A 19,239-nucleotide genomic window follows, 5' to 3' on the forward strand; every position below is an offset into this window, starting at 1 on the left:
TTTCCGCGGTCTGGCCCGGGAGAGTGGGGTCTTGGATGTTGTGGGGTCGTCGGCCGTGGGGTGGGGTGCCCCTCTACTGGGCCTGGCCCAATCAAATTCAAGGTACCCGTGTCGCTGAGTACTCTGCCCAGCGTGAGACGGCCCTGGGATGTGGGCGAGCTCTGTTCTGGGGGTGGATGGCGGGAGGGGGGGGGGGGTCCCTCTCTGGGAGGCTGAGTGCGGCCGAATTCAAGGGGCCCATGTTGATGTCATTGTAGGTATTGTGTAAGTGTTGTTTGTCTATAAATGTTAATAAAAAATTTAAGTTTAAATAAAAATTTAAAGATATTGCAGGATCAAGCTAGAATTGATGTCAAATCGCCCTTACCTTCGGCCGGGAGTAATCCAAAAAGAATATTCCAATTTCTTGATCGCCATCTGGTAGATCCAATGTCCATTTGCTCGATGGCATAATCGACCATAACATATGGATCCGGCATATTTGACGGGGTTCAATGTAACCGTTAAACTGTTCGCCTCGCCCGAGAAGGAAAAATGAAACCAGAGACCTCGGGCCATCCTACAGCCCAGGATACAATGTTAGAAATGGTGCTCAATACCGCCGCCTGGTAGGATGCGGCCGGTACTGCACCTTCGGATTCCCAGTATGCATTTTTCAGGCAACACACAGCTCCCTGAGATTGAATAGGGTATTAAAAAAAAAGGGGGAAAAACGACCCAGAAATGAGAATCTGCGTTTATGGCACTGAACGGTTGGGGCCCAGAAATGAGAATTCTCATGAACGGCACTCAAAGTGTTAACACTTTCCTGGGGATCCGACCTCTGGAAGCCAACCACATATATATACGTTATTGACTTGTTTTTGCTTTTATTCCATTTTAATATCCTACTCAATGTCACAGAGCTGTATATTGGCTGGAAAATGCCTTTGGGATTCGGAAAAGTGCAGTACCGGCCAGATCCTGGTAGGCGCTGTCTTGAGAATGGAGTAATCCTTGTTGCAGACGGGTGTCACTTTTTTTTCATTCCGGGTTAACTTTACTGTTACCCTGAAGCTATTGCTTCAACCGATCGCCTGGAATACTTATTGCGACGCCGAATTCAGTATGCAGTAAAGGAATATAGCATCAGCCAATGATCATATCGATCTACCAGATGGCGATCAATAACTGGGAAATTATTTTTGGAATCCAACCGGCCACAGGTAAGAGCGATTTGACATCGATTTCAGCTTGATCGGGCCTTGTTCTCATAGCCAACCCCCCGATCAGCGTATGTTGTTGTAATAACGAATGCCGTTATTGGTAATCAATAATCAGAAACAACTTCCCCCGCCCCCCCCCCCCCCCCCTTTTCATGCATTCATGGTGGACCATGATACCGATCATATGCATTTAGATTTTTAACTCTAGCTTGTGTAGGGCCGAAACATCGATTTAACGTTATTAGCTTAGTGCCCTATAACTAGCTTTGCAGGAATTACCCTAGACCAATCCGATATAATGTTCATATTCACGATGCTATAAAATGGGAACGTATTGATGAAAAAAAATATTCTTTATGGCATATTGAAGGGAAGGTTTATACTGTCAATTGACAATGACATAGCAATAATATAAAATATAGATGTAGCTCTACAAACAACCTCACGCAGAGTGAAACCTTGTTATGAGAAGCTGGCCTCATAGAGTGAGGTTAGACTGGCCCCAGTGGCCTTGAATGTGTTAATAGATCTCCTTATTAGTGTATTTCATCCTGCAGGGGCATCTTTACCGCTGGGCTGCCTGGGGGAGATGTTGCAATGGGCCAGAGCAGTGCCAGATTATCCAGGGGTATAGTTAGTTAGGGTTAGTCTACTTTAGAATGGGCCTGTCTGAAACGTTAGTTAGTTTAGTTAGCGTTAGTTATCAAAGGGCTAAAAGCCCAGTTAGCACTGGCATTTAAAGGCTCTAGTGCAGTCAGTCCAGGGGTTTAAAGTTCTCTCTGAATGATATCACTGTAATTTTATGGAAATCCCTTGTGATAATATTGGGTATTGAGCTTGTAATGTCAGTGTTTCCCCACCAGGATAGGGCTGGGCGATGTGTTCAAAATATGATATCGCGACACAATATTTTTTATTTTATGTATTTGGTTTTTTTTGTAATCCAAATGTCAGTGCTTTTTCATTCAAAATGGTCTATTCTAATCAAATGTTATTGCTGCAAGGAAAAAATACATTATCATATCATTTTATGATTTGTATTTATTGTTGATACCTTATTGACTCCTCAACACTGCTATCTAACGTTAGCAAGCTAAGCGTAGCTCAACCTGTGTAACGTTAAGCAACTTATGTTCCACTGGGAAAGACCGTCTATCACTGCATACAATTTGGTTTAATACAAACGTCCATTCGCAAACTTTGTATTATGAAATAAGACATTCTGGGATGTCTGGTCACTTTTTTTTAAGTAATTAGACTCATGACACCATTTATTTATTATAATCGCAATCGCAATATTGTCCAATATTTTGTCTTTCACCAAATCGTGCAGCCATGATATTGTATTGCTTGTGTATTGATTGTGTTTCAGATTGAGAACTTGCTGATCAGTAGCCAGGGAACCATTAAGCTGTGTGACTTTGGCAGTTCCACCACACTGGTCCACTATCCTGACTACAGCTGGTCTGCTCAGAAGAGGTCTATGGTGGAGGATGAGGTACACACATGGAATGGACAGACCACTCCTTCATAACAGTTAGCATAGTAGTGAATGGACAGACCACTCCTTCATAACAGTTAGCATAGTAGTGAATGGACAGACCTCTTTCATTATTGATTGATTGATTGAACATTTTATTAACAGATTGCAGAATGGGTACAGTGCAGCTCAATACACAATTGTTAAGGGGATGCAGACCAGAGAAAGTCTTTCGTCTTGTTTACATCAGGGTCCCCCTTTTTCAATTCATCATAACATATATGACATACATGACATACAGATAGACAGTACTGCTACATCTATACATTTATGACATACCAGATTTACAAATACAGTACTGTTTGTGATACAAAAAAGTGTCTAAAACGTAGAAACTGTACATTGGAGGAGGTTGGGTAGGTGGGGTGGGTGGGTGATGGGAAACTGTACATTGGAGGTGGTTGGGTGGGGGGGGGGGACTGTACATTGGAATATCGACGAAACCTTACTTGGTCCCAAGAAGAGGGTCTTGTGTATTATTGGGTTAGGACATTTACTGTACATTGGAGGGGGTTGGGTTTGGACATTTACAGGGGCCAGTTTCGAATTGCAGTCTCCCGTAGGTGCTCTTTGAGAGTGGTTTTGAAAGTGGGTAGTGATTCACATTCCTTTACAGCTTTGGGTAGGGCGTTTCACATTGAGGTGGCATAATTGCTAAACGTGTTTAGTCCCTTGTTTGAGCCCAATCTGGGTTTAACATGATTTGTGGAGCTCCCTCTGTAGTCGTGGTATTTGGGAAGTATTTTGACATGTACATGGGTACCTTAGTCGTGTAGTGTATCTTGTAGACCAGGCCCATTGCAAGTTGCTGTACTCTGTCGTCTACTCTAAGCCATCCTAGGTAGTCAAAGTGGGCAGGGGTGAGGTGGGTTCTAGGAGTAAGGTCAAGCAGTAGTCTTACCAGTTTGTTTTGTGATGTTTTTAGCGCCTTTGAAGTGCTTTGGTACCATGAGGTGCAAGCATAGTCATAGTACCCTTGAATGAGTGCTCCTGCCAGAGTCTTCAGGGTATTCTTGTTTACCAGAGAGGAGATCCGGTACAAGAATCTAGTTCATTGGATGCCATTTTGTCACAGGAAAGATTTGCCTCTAGGATGGAACCTAGGTATGTAATTTCATCTTTCCTTGTGACAATATTGTCACCCACTGTAACTGAGAAGCCGTCGGTCTTGCTGAGTTTGTTATTTGATCTGAAAAGAATGGACTCTGTTTTACCCAGGTGTAATGATAGTTTGTTATCAGCGAGCCAGGTGCAGATTCTGCTGAGTTCTGAGCTGAGGGTTTTTTCAACCTGTAACAGAGACCAGTCACTCGTGCAAATGACATGTCGTCACAAGCTGACGACATGTCATTTGCATAAATTAGGAACAGTACCGGTCCTAGTATGCTTCCTTGTGGAACACCACACAGGCATGAAAACGTTCCATCTTGAGACGGATATCCGTCAATTTGATTTGGAGTTCCGTCATTTGATTCGGAGTCGTGACGGATTTTAACCTGAGCCAATCAGAGGCGTCAAATATCATGAAAAAGTGTTTTTTTTCCTGCCGCGCCAAGCATAGTCATTGGCGAGCAATCGGCAGGACGCAGCGACTTGAGAGACCGGATTGCGCTAATAGTTCGTTGTCGGAAATGTATAATAATCGCAAGATACATTCAGACAGTGTTGGATGAGATCTAACTAAATGGATTCATGGACACATTTATGCCCGGACCACAAAGCTTATCGAAGGGTTAGCGGCGGTGAGTCTCAGCCTGTTGTTATGATATGAAAATGTAATTGTAGTGCTGTTGGACCCTGATACGGGTTGTCCTTTCCTTTTAGCTAACGCTATTAAATATAAATATACAGTGGAGGTTAAAATAAGAATGACTTTGCCTGAAAAAAAAGTTCAGTCAGGAGCTGTTTTGACGGAGATGACTCATCCCCGCGGGAATAGACTTTACCATAAATCATAGGCTGATATACGCTACATTGTCTTTAAACATAAATGTTACAGGACACAAGTAATAGATTTAATCGCTTTTATTCTTTTAAACTTGGTCTGACCGACCTTCAGCATACATAGACCATGAACAGGCACTAGATCCAGTAGTAGAAACGCATGTCAGAAAACACGAGTGCTTGATTGATTGATTGATTGAAAATTGTATTAACAGATTGCAGAATGGTTACAATACAGTACAGCTCAATACACACACTTGTTAAGGGGATGCAGACCAGAGAAAGACGTTTGTCTTGTTTACATCAGGGTCCCCCATTTATCCCCCATATATTGTCCTAAATGTTACAGGACAGTTTTAAAATGCTATTGTTTTACTGTATTTGCCCTATACACAATACATAATTTCAACTATACACAAACACAATACATAATTTCAACTATACACAATACATCATTTGAACTATAGACAATACATAATTTGAACTATACAATAATACTCAATTTGAACTATACACAATACATAATTTGAACTATACATAATTTGAACTATACACAATACATAATTTGAACTATATACAATACTGAATTTGAACTATACTGAAAACGCATGTCAGAAAACACATATCCTGCATTATGCCTCAGAGTCAGAGCCACTACACCTGCTACAGCCTCAAAATCCTCCACTCCTGGAGTCAGAGCCACTACACCTGCTGCTACAGCCTCAAAATCATCCACTCCTGGAGTCAGAGCCACTACACCTGCTGCTACAGCCTCAAAATCATCCATTCCTGGAGTCAGAGCCACTACCAGGGTTTCCGTTAGAATTTTTTTTTGCAGGTCTGAGTGTCCGGTAGATTTCAATCTACCGGACAAATGGGATAAATTTCGGTCAGAGTTTATTGAGCTTAAAAACAATTGATGGGCCTATATAAAGAATGACATCCTCAAGGCATTTATAATATTTTAACTTAAAACTAGGCTACTTTTGCGTATATACAGTCATTAATATATTCCAAATAAAATAAGTCCCTTGAGACTTCGTACTGCTGCCGACTTGAGGTGTCGGTGGGCAGTCTGCCCGACATTAATAAACAGCAGTCTGTTATAATCACATTTTTATGAGCTAACGAATTCCGTTATATTGGACATTTGTATTAATTACCGTACTTTTCGGACTATAAGCCGCGGCTTTTCCCCCCATTTTTCGACCCTGCGGCTTATATAACGGTGCGGCTTATATGTGACTCGACGTGACCAAACCCGAAAATGTAAAAATCTAAATATTGCTTTTTTGACTGCATTGAAATGTTATTTATCTGTTCCTTTATTTGCTAAACTTAATACAACTTGTAAATGAGTTAATTCTTGTTATTTTTCCGACAGTATTGTGTCCCAATGCTAATTACATATGGTAATTAAACATTAAAACACCTGCGGCTTATAGTCCAGTGCGGCTTATATATGTACACATCATTCAATTTAGCTGCTGCGGCTTATAGTCAGGTGCGGCTTATAGTGCGAAAAGTACGGTATATCAAGCGAAGAACTGAGAAATTTGGCAGAGAGAGACGGCAACATTATCGTGGGTTTGCGCCGTGATGTATATCTCCACCTCCCAACGACTTGGTGCTGCTCATAATGTCCGGTGAAAATAATTCCCTCTAAGCACAATTTGATTAAAAAATTGAATTGTATTAAAATAGGCAAAAATTAAATAGCCTATGCGATGAACGAAACAATCATTACATTTGTTTCATCGTTGCTTCACCAAGCAGGTCTGTCTAATAATGCCAACGATGTGTCAGCGCGAGCTTGCTGCTAGATTTACGAGAAGCATGGAGCTGCAGACCCACAGAACAGCAGTGTTTTCAGGTCCGGTTGGGGGACCGCTCAGCAGCGCCCCCCACCCAACAGCTGAATTGCCAATGGCTGAATTGGAGTACTGCACTGTGCCGGCAAGGCTGGTGGGTTCTGTGGGTCTGCAGCTCCATGCTTCTCGTAAATCTAGCAGCAAGCTCGCGCTGACACATCGTTGTCATAGACAGACCTGCTTGGTGAAGCAACGATGAAACAAATGTAATGATTGTTTCGTTCATCGCATAGGCTATTTAATTTTAGCCTATTTTAATACAATTCAAATAATCAAATTGTGCTTAGAGGGAATTATTTTCACCGGACATTATGACCGGAGAGATTAAATATGTCGGACTTCAACAGATTTTGCCGGTCAAATACCGGTAATTACCGGCTAACGGAAACGCTGGCCACTACACCTGCTACATTTGAACTATACACAATACATAATTTGCATTCAACACCGTAGCCAAGTCCTTGCCAAATGCAGTGAAATCTGAGGAGCTTGGTCAACTGTATGAAGAGGTCCGAGCCTACCAGATTTAGGAGCACAGACCAAACACTGAGGAGAATACTGAACGAATCGATGTTGACTGGTGGAGTAAGATCTTGGCCATGAAGACGCCAGAAGGAGGGATGATATTCCCCATTTTAGGGAAGTTGGTAAAGGCCCTTCTGTCATTGTTCACTGGCCCTCTTGGCGAAGGATCATTTAACATCATGGATGACATCATTGAAAAAGACAGGGCCAGGCTGAACATTGAGACATAATTATGAAGGCTTAGCCATTATCAAGTCCCACATGAAGGCAACAGAGAAAAATGCCTCAAATGGAAATCAGCCCTGCACTGAGGAGCATGAGCATGTGCCTGTCTTCTTATGAGAGATACCAAAGTCATCTGAAGAAGGGAATCGACTTTACCATAAATCATAGGCTGATATACGCTACATTCTCTTTAAACCGCAGTATTTGCCCGCGTCCACCTCTTGTTTGATGTGGTCGTTCAAATAGAGAAGGCATGCGTCAGTGGAGTGGGATGTTCTGAAGCCAGATTGGAATTCGTAGATTAGATTTTTTTCCACTAGGTACTTTTCGACCTGTTCGTAGACAATTTTTTCCATGACTTTCAAGATGGAGGTAAGAATAGAAACAGGGCGGTAGTTGCCTGGGTCTAATTTGCTGCCCTTTTTGTGCAGGGGGGTCACTCTCGCAATTTTGAAGTCCTTGGGGACGTGTCCCTGTTTTATGGAGAGGTTTATTATGTGTGTGATGACTGGGGTTATGGCGGCTGCTGAGTCTCTGAGGACAGAGCATAGTAGTGAATGGACAGACCACTCCTTCATACTAAGGCTGTCCCCGAACCCTGTTTTTGGGATTCGAACTTCGTCAGGGTTTTTCGAACGAACGTTCGAACCTTTGTTTTTTATTTAAAAAAAAATGTAATACGATTTTTTTCTTTTTTTTCATAAATATCCTCAAAGTAAATCCTCAATTTGAATAAAGTGATTCATCTGATTAAATGAGTTTCTTTTTTATTAAATCAACTTTCTTTAATGAATATAACTCCGCAGTTGTTTTTAATACTATAATATTAGTGTAGCCTAATCTTTATCTGCAACTGTGAAGAAAACCTGCATTGGTTTAAACCGAATGAATAGACACAATTTTTTTTTTTTTTTTTATCCACTTTTTCTCCCATTTTCTATTTTTCTCCCAACCCAATTTCGTATCATCCAATTCAACCCTCCCCTGTCTCTAACGCTGTTTCTTGCCTCCCACAAGCCGGCTGCAATGTGGACTAAGTCATACATAGCACGAGTCCCCTCCGATACTCGAGGTGCGATCTTTCAGCGTCAGGGGTCTGCGCTTTGGAGGGGCGCCGCCTCCATCGCTTCCTGATTCTACTGCGCAGGCGCACCAACCGACCTGTAGGAGTCGCTGTCCACAACGCCCGATGCCCACCCATCAGTTTCCCACCCCCTAATACTGCCAATGTGTATTAGTACGGACGACCAGCTAAACTGAAAGCAATGTGGAGCGCTGGGCTCGAACAGGCGAACCCAGCGTCTCCAGTATTCGTGGTGAGTGCCTTGCCCACTGCACCACGTAGCCGCCCCAATTTTTTTTTTTTTATGATTTAGAATTTTGATTTAGAATTCGAATGCCAACGTAACGATCGAACATTCGGGCTCAGCCTTACTTCATACAGTTAGCATAGTAGTGAATGGACAGACCACTCCTTCATCTCTGCTCTCTTAGTTGAACAGGTCATTTGGAAAGATCCATCACTCAGTCTTCTCTTAATTCATAACTACCATTGTACCATTAGAACGCTCCACTACACCTACCGCTTGGCCAGAGTGGCTAGCTTGCGCTTCGAATGCTCAGAGAGCGTGATCTATTAGCGGTCTGACTGCTATATGCGCGCACCCAGTGCTGCAGCCTCTGTCCAGATTATTACAACATGTTGGGAGGTGCGTGGCTACGCGGTCAGACCCAGATCCACCGTTGCGCAATATCACAGTTGATGCAGTGTCAACCGCAAGAAGCATGAATCGGGTTGGGTAATGCTTTCAGTCAACTGACAACTATCTGACTTTTCAGTCGAGCGCCGTGAGGACAAGGGCCTGAGAATGAGGCTGACCAGGTCATTAGAACTCCCAGAGGCAGAGCCATCAGGGAGGCTGGAGAGAGGGCTGGGGAGAGGGACAGTGAGGAGGGCTGGGGAGAGGGACAGTGAGGAGGGCTGGGGAGAGGGACAGTGAGGAGGGCTGGGGAGAGGGACAGTGAGGAGGGCTGGTGATAGGTCTTCAGGGAGGCTGGGGAGAGTGATGTAAGGCCGTATGGTGCAGAGAAGAAATACATGTGGATTGTTTTTTAAAATATAATTTATTTCTTTTTCAACACTTAAAAAACATAGTGTTTAACCCTATTTTGTCTGTCTCTGTCTGTGTGTGTCTGTCTGTCTCTCTGTGTGTATCTCTGTGTGTCCAGATCACCAGGAACACTACTCCAGCCTACAGGACACCAGAGATGATTGACTTGTACTCCAACTTCCCCATCAACGAGAAGCAGGACATCTGGGTCTGTTCCTCCCTTCCACCCCTTCTTTTATCACCCCTGTTCTGTTACAGACCCTGTCACCCAATATTTTTCTGTCTCTCCCTCTCTTTCTCTTCCTCCCTCCCTCCCCCCTCTCTCTCTGTCTTTCTTCCTTTCTTTGTCTGTTCTTTCTTTCTGTCCATCTGTCTGTCTTTTGTTTCTTGCGCCTCTTCTTCTTATCTCCACGTCTCTGCCAGGTTCATAGGGCTCGCTGTAGCTCCATAAAGCTGGACATTCACACCAACCTTTTACTCATTTACTAGAATATTAGTCATGGGGATAGCGATGCTAAGTGCAAATCAGTGCTTAGTAAGTAACCCTGTAGCTCTGTGTTTTATTTAAACATATTTAGTAACCCTGTAGCTTTGTGTTGTATTTAAACATATTTAGTAACCCTGTAGCTCTGTTGCATTTAAACATATTTAGTAGCTTTGTGTTGTATTTAACTATTTAGTAACCCTGTAGCTCTGTGTTGTATTTAAACATATTTAGTAGCTTTGTGTTGTATTAACTATTTAGTAACCCTGTAGCTCTGTGTTGTATTTAAACATATTTAGTAGCTCTGCGTTGTATTTAAACATATTTAGTAGCTCTGTGTTGTATTTAAATATTTAGTAACCCTGTAGCTCTGTGTTGTATTTAAACATATTTAGTAGCTCTGTGTTGTATTTAAACATATTTAGTAGCTCTGTGTTGTATTTAAACATATTTAGTAGCTCTGTGTTGTATTTAAACATATTTAGTAGCTCTGTAGCTCTGTGTTGTAACTTGTATTTAAACATATTTTGTAGCTCTGTGTTGTATTTAAACATATTTAGTAGCTCTGTGTTGTATTTAAACATATTTAGTAGCTCTGTGTTGTATTTAAACATATTTAGTAGCTCTGTGTTGTATTTAAACATATTTAGTAGCTCTGTGTTGTATTTAAACATATTTAGTAGCTCTGTAGCTCTGTGTTGTAACTTGTATTTAAACATATTTTGTAGCTCTGTGTTGTATTTAAACATATTTAGTAGCTCTGTGTTGTATTTAAACATATTTAGTAGCTCTGTGTTGTATTTAAACATATTTAGTAGCTCTGTAGCTCTGTGTTGTAACTTGTATTTAAACATATTTTGTAGCTCTGTTGTATTTAAACATATTTCATAACCCTGTAGCTCTGTGTTGTATTTAAAGGTCCCCTGTTTTGCTATTCCTTTCACTATTTGGGCAATTTTACACAATTCCTGTGAGTCTATGGAACACATCTGTAAGGTTTTTAAAAAAAAAAATCATTTTTTTGTATTTCTAATCAAGTACTCTAAAGCAGCATTTTTCCACTTCAAGATTTCAAGCAGTTTTTGGCTGGGCTCCGCCCATACTCGCAAAGCACTTTGAGTGACAGTCATTAACCAACGTTACATCCAGCCTGTTTGAAAATACTCTAATCCAACATAGTCTGGTGAAAACGCACCTTATGTTATGGATGGATCATCACCGTTTGTCCTCTTCATAATAATATTCAATAGTTCGCTCTAGGCAATCACCATTGTAGGCGATCGCCCAGCTGTAGTCTGGACTCTGGGGAGCTCTCAACTCTGCGACAAATAATGCCTCGGCCGGTGTTGTGCTGAATTCGGACTCCCCTGTGAACGTGCATACACTATCAGATTTCTGTCATAAAAACGATAAAGCAGACAGAAATGCGGGAATGTTTTGATTATATTCACGAAATAAGTCGAGTTTCGAAGCTGTAAGCTGAATACAAGTCATAGGAACACCCACGTTCTTCCCCCTTCCTACTATATAAGAAAGCGAAAAAACGCAGAAACGCTACAGTAAAATAGTAACATTAATACACTATTGACACATGTGCAGACAGTTGCTGAGTAATGATTTGACATCTTCTGTCCATAATAAATATAACCCCGACAGTGAATCAATGACTAATTACCACATTTGTACTTACTGATTAGATATTTTATTTTCGGGTCCCGAATACTCGATTACTCGGTACAGCTCCCTTCTTTAGTAACATCCTGGAAATCATCCTGGAAATCATCCCAGCATTATAAAGTCCTTGATTCTCAATGTCCTCCTTGCAAAAATTTGCGGTACACCCGACTCTGAGCAGTTCGGCGGGTCTCCAAAAACAAAACAAACTTGGCCCATTGCTGGCGGATCACGACATCATCAGGAAATGAATGCAAGGATGTATTCGCTGCTTGGCAGTCAGGAACAGCACAACATATCTTGCCAGTTTAGCTTATAATGTTTTTAAATGCTAACCCAATGCTAACTAACTGTTAAACTTCAATTCCACGCATTTGCTTGCGTACTGCAATAAATAATGGTTGAGTGTGCGCTACAACCATAGAGGGGGCGTTAGTTATGCAGATCAGCTCCTTGCTACGTAGGATAGCGAGTCAAATCAGAATGGCTTAGTTCACTGGGGGAGGATCTTGTCTCATCTGAATTGGAGCAATCAGCCAAAATGAGAATTAGAGACACAGACCCCATTGATACAACCCCACATTGCTAGAAAACAATGCTAAACACTGGAAAAGGCAAATTATAAGACAGGGAACCTTTAAACATGCTTATTAACTGTTTGTTTCTGTTGTTTCTACAGGCACTGGGCTGTATTCTCTATCTGCTGTGTTTTAAGCAGCACCCGTTTGAAGAGGGAGCTAAACTCCAGATAGTCAATGGCAAATATGCCATCCCTCAGAACGACGTTAAATACACTGTCTACCATGATCTCATACGTACGTATACTTGTCTGTCTGTCTGTCTGTCTGTCTGTCTGTCTGTCTGTCTGTCTGTCTGTCTGTCTGTCTGTCTGTCTGTCTGTCTGTCTGTCTGTCTGTCTGTCTGCTTGTCTCCACACAAATCTGTATTCTAATTACTGAGTGGCACCAGTTGCAACATGGTCTCATCTCCTCTCCTCTTTCCTCTCCCCTTTCCTCTCCCCTTCCCTCCGCTCCTCTCCTCTCTTCTGCTCCTCTCCTCTCTCCTCTCTCCTCTCCTCAGGGTCCATGTTGAAGGTGAACCCAGATGAGCGTCTCTCCATTACTGAATTGGTCAACCAGCTCCAGGAGATTGCAGCCGCTCGCAACGCTAACCCCAAGTCCCCTATCACAGAGGTACCACCACCTGTATGTCTCTCGCTCTCTCTCGCTCTCTCTCACTCTCACTCTCTCTCTCGCTCTCTTGCTCTCTCTCTGCAATAATAGAAAGTCTGGGAAAGTTGTGATTTGTGAAGGCAGATTTTTTCGACCTCATTAGTGCAGCACAGTAGCTACTTTACTACTATCCAGTCTGCTACTTTAGTACAGGGCTACATCCTCAGTCTGAGCAGTAGACCAGCACAACTGTTCAGAATCTCCATTTATCCTCAGTCTGAGCAGTAGACCAGCACAACTGTTCAGAATCTCCATTCATCCTCAGTCCGAGCAGGAGACCAGCACAACTGTTCAGAATCTTCATTCATCCTCAGTCTGAGCCAGGAAGGGGGGGGGGGGGGGTTCGAAGGGGGGGGGGGGGGGGGGGGTCCCCTTCCACCCCCACACACACACACACACACTGGATGCTTGTCACAAAGCAGGCTCTCTTTCCCCTCTTCATCTCTTTACAGCTGGCTTGGAGAGCGAGAGAGAGAGATACATAGATGGAGGGAGAGAGAGACATAGAGGGAGGGAGGGAGGGTTTGTGACCGAACATGGGTGATGAAAGGAGGTATAAGAGAGGACTGTGTTTACATAGTGGTCCTGATTAGAGAGTGGTCTTGGAGTTTTAAGCTAGACTAGTGGTCTTAGAGTTTTAAGATAGACTAGAGGTCTTGGAGTTTTAAGATAGACTAGTGGTCTTGGAGTTTTAAGATAGACTAGTGGTCTTGGAGTTTTAAGCTAGACTAGTGGTCTTGGATACTTTGCTAATTCAGTTTAATGTGTTTATATGCATCTTCATTTGCTGATCCCGGACATCCCTGTGTACATGGTATAAACCCATTAATGCTGAAGTTACCATGGAAACAACTCACACTAACAGAACTCTTCAAGTTAGCATCATAAAACAGGAAGCATTAGAATGTAAACACTTTCATGAGGTCAGTTATTGGTTGCTATAGGAGATTAACGTTGGCTAACATTGGCTTAACCTGTACTAGCAGGTACTGTCATGGTTGCTGTGAGTGTTTTTGAACCACTAAAATCTACGGAATTGTAGCAAACTAGTTTCATTACTTGTTTGTCAACTAGCTAGCTGATATCCTTTGCAGATGTTGAGATTTTACATTTTAATGTTAGATTTCTGATGCCGGGTTGAGCGAAAGAGATAGAGAAGGAGAGACAGATTTAGTTTACCGGTACTTGTTTAGAGTGTTGATGGACAGACAGACAAGCTCCTTCTGAGGATTTAATCCTATTTTCCTGATTATTCCACCAATGTTTTTTCCTGGCAAACCCCTGTTTTTATTCTTTTAGAAGGATATCCTACGGAGTAGGAGAGACACAGGAGAGAAGTTTCTTTGAGACAGTAGGAAGGCTGAGAGGGAGACAGTAGGAGAGACACAGGAGAGAAGGTTCTTTAATGAGACCGTAGGAAGGCTGAGAGGGAGACGGTAGAAGAGAAGGTTCTTTCCAACTTATTTTTTTATTCAGCACAAAATCAAGACCGTACAGATATGCAGATATACTTTACAACACGTTCTCAATTAGCATCATGTCTGTACCGTATCATTAAGAGACAGCTATGCTTGGGGAAGGGGAATAGGTGTAGGGGAAACGAGGACAGATTTTAAAATAATAATAGTGATGATATACGAGTGATATTAGTAGTTACAGTTTAGATGCAATCATGGTTGTATATTGAAGGCATGAGAAACACATTTGGATTAGGTAAGTATTACTGGTGAGGTAAATCAAACAATTTAAATGACAATAAAATGGGAAATAAGATATAAAATAATAAGATGAATATAAAAATAATACGGTGCCTTTATAGCCCTATACGCTCTATACAAGCCCACTTTCTATCGAACTGTTCACCTTGCAACCTGATCAGATGAGTCATCCTCTCCATGTCCTGAATTTCTTTAACTTTGTTTAGCCATTGGTTATGTGTTGGGGGACATAATTCAACCAATTAATTGTGATCATTTTCTTGGCAGCAGTTAACAATATTTGAAGAAGATACACACTTTTCCTTCCCTCAATGCCCTCCGGTATGACTCCGAGGATGGCAGTTTTGAAATCTTGTGGGATGTCCATGTCGAATACTTTTTTTTACATCCCTGAATACATCATCCCAGAAGTGACATAATTTTGGGCATGTCCAGAAAATGTGTGTATGGTTACCCATTTGTTCACCACATCCCCTCCAGCATTTGCTTGTGGGAGTCGTACCTGCTTTAGCAGTCAATAAGGGGGTCTTGAAAAACCTACTAATGACCTTCCATTTATATTCTCTCCAGGAATTAGAATTAGTCACCTTATGTGCTTCAGTACAAACATCGAACCACTCCTCTTGTGAGATCTCCTGTTGGAGCTCAGCCTCCCACTTCAACTTAATGTAGCGAGTCGTTGGGGTTCATTGATATTAGGTTTTGATATAATTTAGAAAGAATTTTTTGTATTGAAGCATCAATTTGGATATTGGCTATAAAGCGTTCTATTGCAGAAGGGTGTCGAATTTTGTCCCAATCTTCCTGGTTTAAAAAAAAAATGCCTTAGTTGGAGACATCTGAAAAAGTCAGTACTAGGAAGGCTAAACTCCACTCTGAGTTGTTCGAAAGATTTAAGCTGGCCGGAGTGAATAAGTTGGTGAACAAATTTCAGACCCTTTGTCGTCCATCCACTGAATCCTGCATCCAGAGTTGATGGTGTAAAGTCCCCAATGAAACCAATTGAGGTCAGGCCCGATGTTAAAGGCAACTGAACTCTTTCTGGACCTCTCCATATTTGTATCGTAAATCTGGACCACACACCTATTGAGTCCTCCCTTATCTTATGTCCAGAGAATAATAAGGTAGTAAGTTGTTTCTGTGTAGATAAGTCTTTTTCCTTTTTTAACCATCTTGATGACAAATCATCTGTGATCCAGGTGTGCAAGGGTCTAAGTTGAGCAGCCCAAAAATTATATGTGAGATTTGGGAGGGCTTTTAAAGAGAAGGTTCTTTATTGAGGCAGTAGGAAGGCTGAGAGGGAGACAGAGTAGGAGAGACACAGGAGAGAAGGTTCTGGTAGGATCTGATCCCAGTCCAGCAGAGAGACCGAGTAGGAGAGACACAGGAGGGAAGGCTGTGTTGGGATCTGATCCCAGGCTAGTATGTTGAGTAGGGATGCTCGATATTGGCTTTTTTACCGATACCGATATTCCGATATTGTCCAACTCTTAATTTCCGATACCGATATCAACCGATACCGATATATGCAGGGTTTCCCAGTCCAAAAAACTGAATAATTTCAGGTAACTAATAATTTCACTGGATATATATATAACAAATATTGTTATTTTTTTTTTATTTTTTTTAACCGATACCGATATTTTCCGATATCACATTTTACTGCCGATATCGGCCGATAATATCGGTCGGCCGATAATATCGGACATCCCTAATGTTGAGTGCTTACTGCTGGAGTCCTGTGTCTGACGGCTATGAATATCTGCAGCTGCTGGAACACAACGGCGGCTTCGGGAACAACGGAGCCACGCAGCCCCCAGCGCAGATCCACAACCTCCAGAACAACGCAGGTGAGAGGGGATGGTGGGTATGTACAGTACCGTATGATATGTGTGTGTGTGTGCTTGGGGAGGATGTGTGTATCAGTGTGTATACGTATGTACCGTATAATATATGTGTGTGTATCAGTGTATGTACCATATAATATATTTGTGTATCGGTGTTAGGGGTGTAACGATGTGACCTCACAACGATTAAATTCGATTACGATTCATTCAGGCAACGATTCAATGGATCATGAAATCTCTTCATTTGACCACGGTTCGATTCGATTAATTTTCTATCAGTTAATACGAAAAAAATGCAGTTGCAGTTGAATCGTCACATTAGAATAGATGCATTTCGATGCATCGTTACACCCCTAATCGGTGTGTAATGTACCGTGTAATATATATGTGTGTGTTTGGGTAGAATGTGTGTATCGGTTTGTATTTACTGTATGATATATGTGTGTGTGTGTGTGTGTGCTTGGGAAGGATGTGGACTTTGAGTGTATCAGTGTGTATGTACTGTATAATATATGTCAGCCAGTTGGACTAGAGCTTTAGAAACCAGTGAAGAGCAAATAATAGCATAGAATTAGAACAGATAGAAAGGACAGTGCTGCTGAACGGTCCGTTGGCTGGTTCACTTTCAATGACTAAGTGAACCGTTGATTTCAGAAATATTAGACTCAGAACGCTGATGTGTTACTATTACCAAACTACTCACATGACCTCACACTACCTCACACTACCTCATTCCACCCACTCCACCTCACTCCACCTCACACTCCCTCACTCCACCTCACATTACATCACACTACCTTACATTACCTCACTCTACCTCACACTGCCTTACATAGAATGAACATGATTGTCTTATTCTCTGTCTTTGAATTAAACCTTTTTTTATATGACCAATGAATTTTAATAAACAATAAACAATAAACATTACCTCACACTACCTTACATTACCTCACTCTACCTCACACTCCCTCAATCCACCGCACAGTACATGACACTACCTTACATTACCTCATTCTACCTCACACTACCTAACATTACCTCACACTACTTTTTTTTTTTTTTGTATTTTATTTTTTTATTATTTTTTAAACAGACATATAAACAAACATGACAACACACGATAAGATATACAAGCATTAATTAACAGTGCATATCCAATGAAATTACCATTTAGTCAAATGTCTTATACAGGATATACCCCTAATACCTGTTATCTAAAAACCTACACACATATGCTCCAGCTCGAACCCCCCCCCTCCCGGACCCCCCATTGGATAATCCAACCATTATAACTTGTTCCTAACCAGACACTACCATTATATGCTAGCTTTTATTCTCTCCACCACTTCTAACCACAATGTCATTTTGGATTCATTGAGACCCAAAATTCTTGCTGTAGATATTTCTTGATAAATCACATCGAGATATGTAAGAGTCCATTTTTTCCGGTTGAAACCATCGTGATGCTATCAGCTTTTTAGCCACTGTGATACCGGATAAAACCAATCTCTTTAGCTGTGGAGGTACTGCATGCTCAAAGACATCATTCAGCAGTAATACAGAGGGGTGTACAGGTATATCCAGAGTTAAGAGATTTGCTAATTGCTGGGTCACTTCTTTCCAAAATATCTTAACTGGTGGGCAGTCCCAGTACATGTGCATAAATGTCCCTTCGTCCCCATTTGTACATGGGGAGCATTTGGAGTCTTGTTTAAGACCCATTTTGTTCAGTCTTATAGGAGTTAAGTATGTCCTGTGAATATAGTTAAGATTGATTTGTTGATGGTCCGGGTTCCTTGATGCAAGTCGTACATTTGCCCAGGCCTCTTGCCAGTCAAAGTCTGTCTCCAGGTCTGATATCCCTCCTCCAGACTGAGTCTAGATGGAGGGTTTCATACGAGGCCGTTAGTAATTGATGATAAAGATCTGATACAAAACCTCTCGATGTCTCTCTTTCATAGAAAAATGTGTGGTATCTGTGGTGTACAATTGGTATCTTTAATGGAACACCGTGAGCCTTCAAACATGCCAATAACTGTGCGTAAAAATAATATGTGGACTTGGTGAGATTAAATTTTTTGCGTATTTCATTGAAACTACAAAAACCCTGTTTGTTGAAAACGTCTCCTAATGAGTGTATGCCTTGCTTTTCCCATCTAGGGAATCGTATAGGTTGTTTTCCAATCAAGAGTGCATTGTTATTGAATATGGGAGTATGATTATGCCATTTATGTGGGGTAGAATATTTTTTGTGTGTTTCGCGCCATATCCGGATCGCATGAGTGATTATGGGGCCAAATTTCCGTTCGCATTGCTTAATTGATCATTTGGTGTATACTATGCCCTTCAGCCTATGTGGAGCTACTATATTTTCTTCTAAATTTCTCCAGGATACTAATGCTTGGGGATCAAACCATGTTGTTAGTGGTCTTAAAGTGTACGCCTTAAAGTAGTGGTAGAAATCTGGAAATGCCATACCTCCGTCTGCTTTGTTTCTCTGTGCGGTGGATCTTTTTATACGTGGTGGTTTGTTATTCCAAATAAATTTGTATGTGGACCTCACACTACTTTATATTACCTCACACTACCTTACATTACCTCACTACCTCACACTACTTTATATTACCTCACACTACCTTACAATACCTCACTCTACCTCACACTACCTTACATTACCTCACTCTACCTCACACTACCTTACATTACCTCACTCTACCTCACACTACCTTACATTACCTCACTACCTCACACTACTTTATATTACCTCACTCTACCTCACACTACCTTACATTACCTTACTCTACCTCACACTACCTTACATTACCTCACTCTACCTCACACTACCTTACATTACCTCACTACC

At 41.6% G+C, this 19,239-nt stretch overlaps 1 protein-coding gene across 3 annotated transcripts in view; it reads left to right on the forward strand.

The window, feature by feature from the left end:
• gak (cyclin G associated kinase) overlaps window positions 1-19,239 on the forward strand; it is a 180,278-nt gene that overhangs the window by 74,411 nt on the left and 86,628 nt on the right. For 2 of the 3 annotated variants that reach the window (XM_084329893.1, XM_084329895.1), the window contains 5 exons: window positions 2,578-2,703; window positions 9,540-9,629; window positions 12,259-12,394; window positions 12,660-12,784; window positions 16,298-16,379. In XM_084329893.1, coding sequence (XP_084186019.1) covers window positions 2,578-2,703; window positions 9,540-9,629; window positions 12,259-12,394; window positions 12,660-12,784; window positions 16,298-16,379 — 559 coding nt within the window. The remainder of the gene's footprint in view (window positions 1-2,577; window positions 2,704-9,539; window positions 9,630-12,258; window positions 12,395-12,659; window positions 12,785-16,297; window positions 16,380-19,239) is intronic. The other variant, XM_084329894.1, reaches the window with a different exon arrangement.

This window comes from Notolepis coatsorum (assembly GCF_963971535.1).
Source record: "Notolepis coatsorum genome assembly, chromosome: 1".
NCBI classification, from domain to species: domain Eukaryota; kingdom Metazoa; phylum Chordata; class Actinopteri; order Aulopiformes; family Paralepididae; genus Notolepis; species Notolepis coatsorum.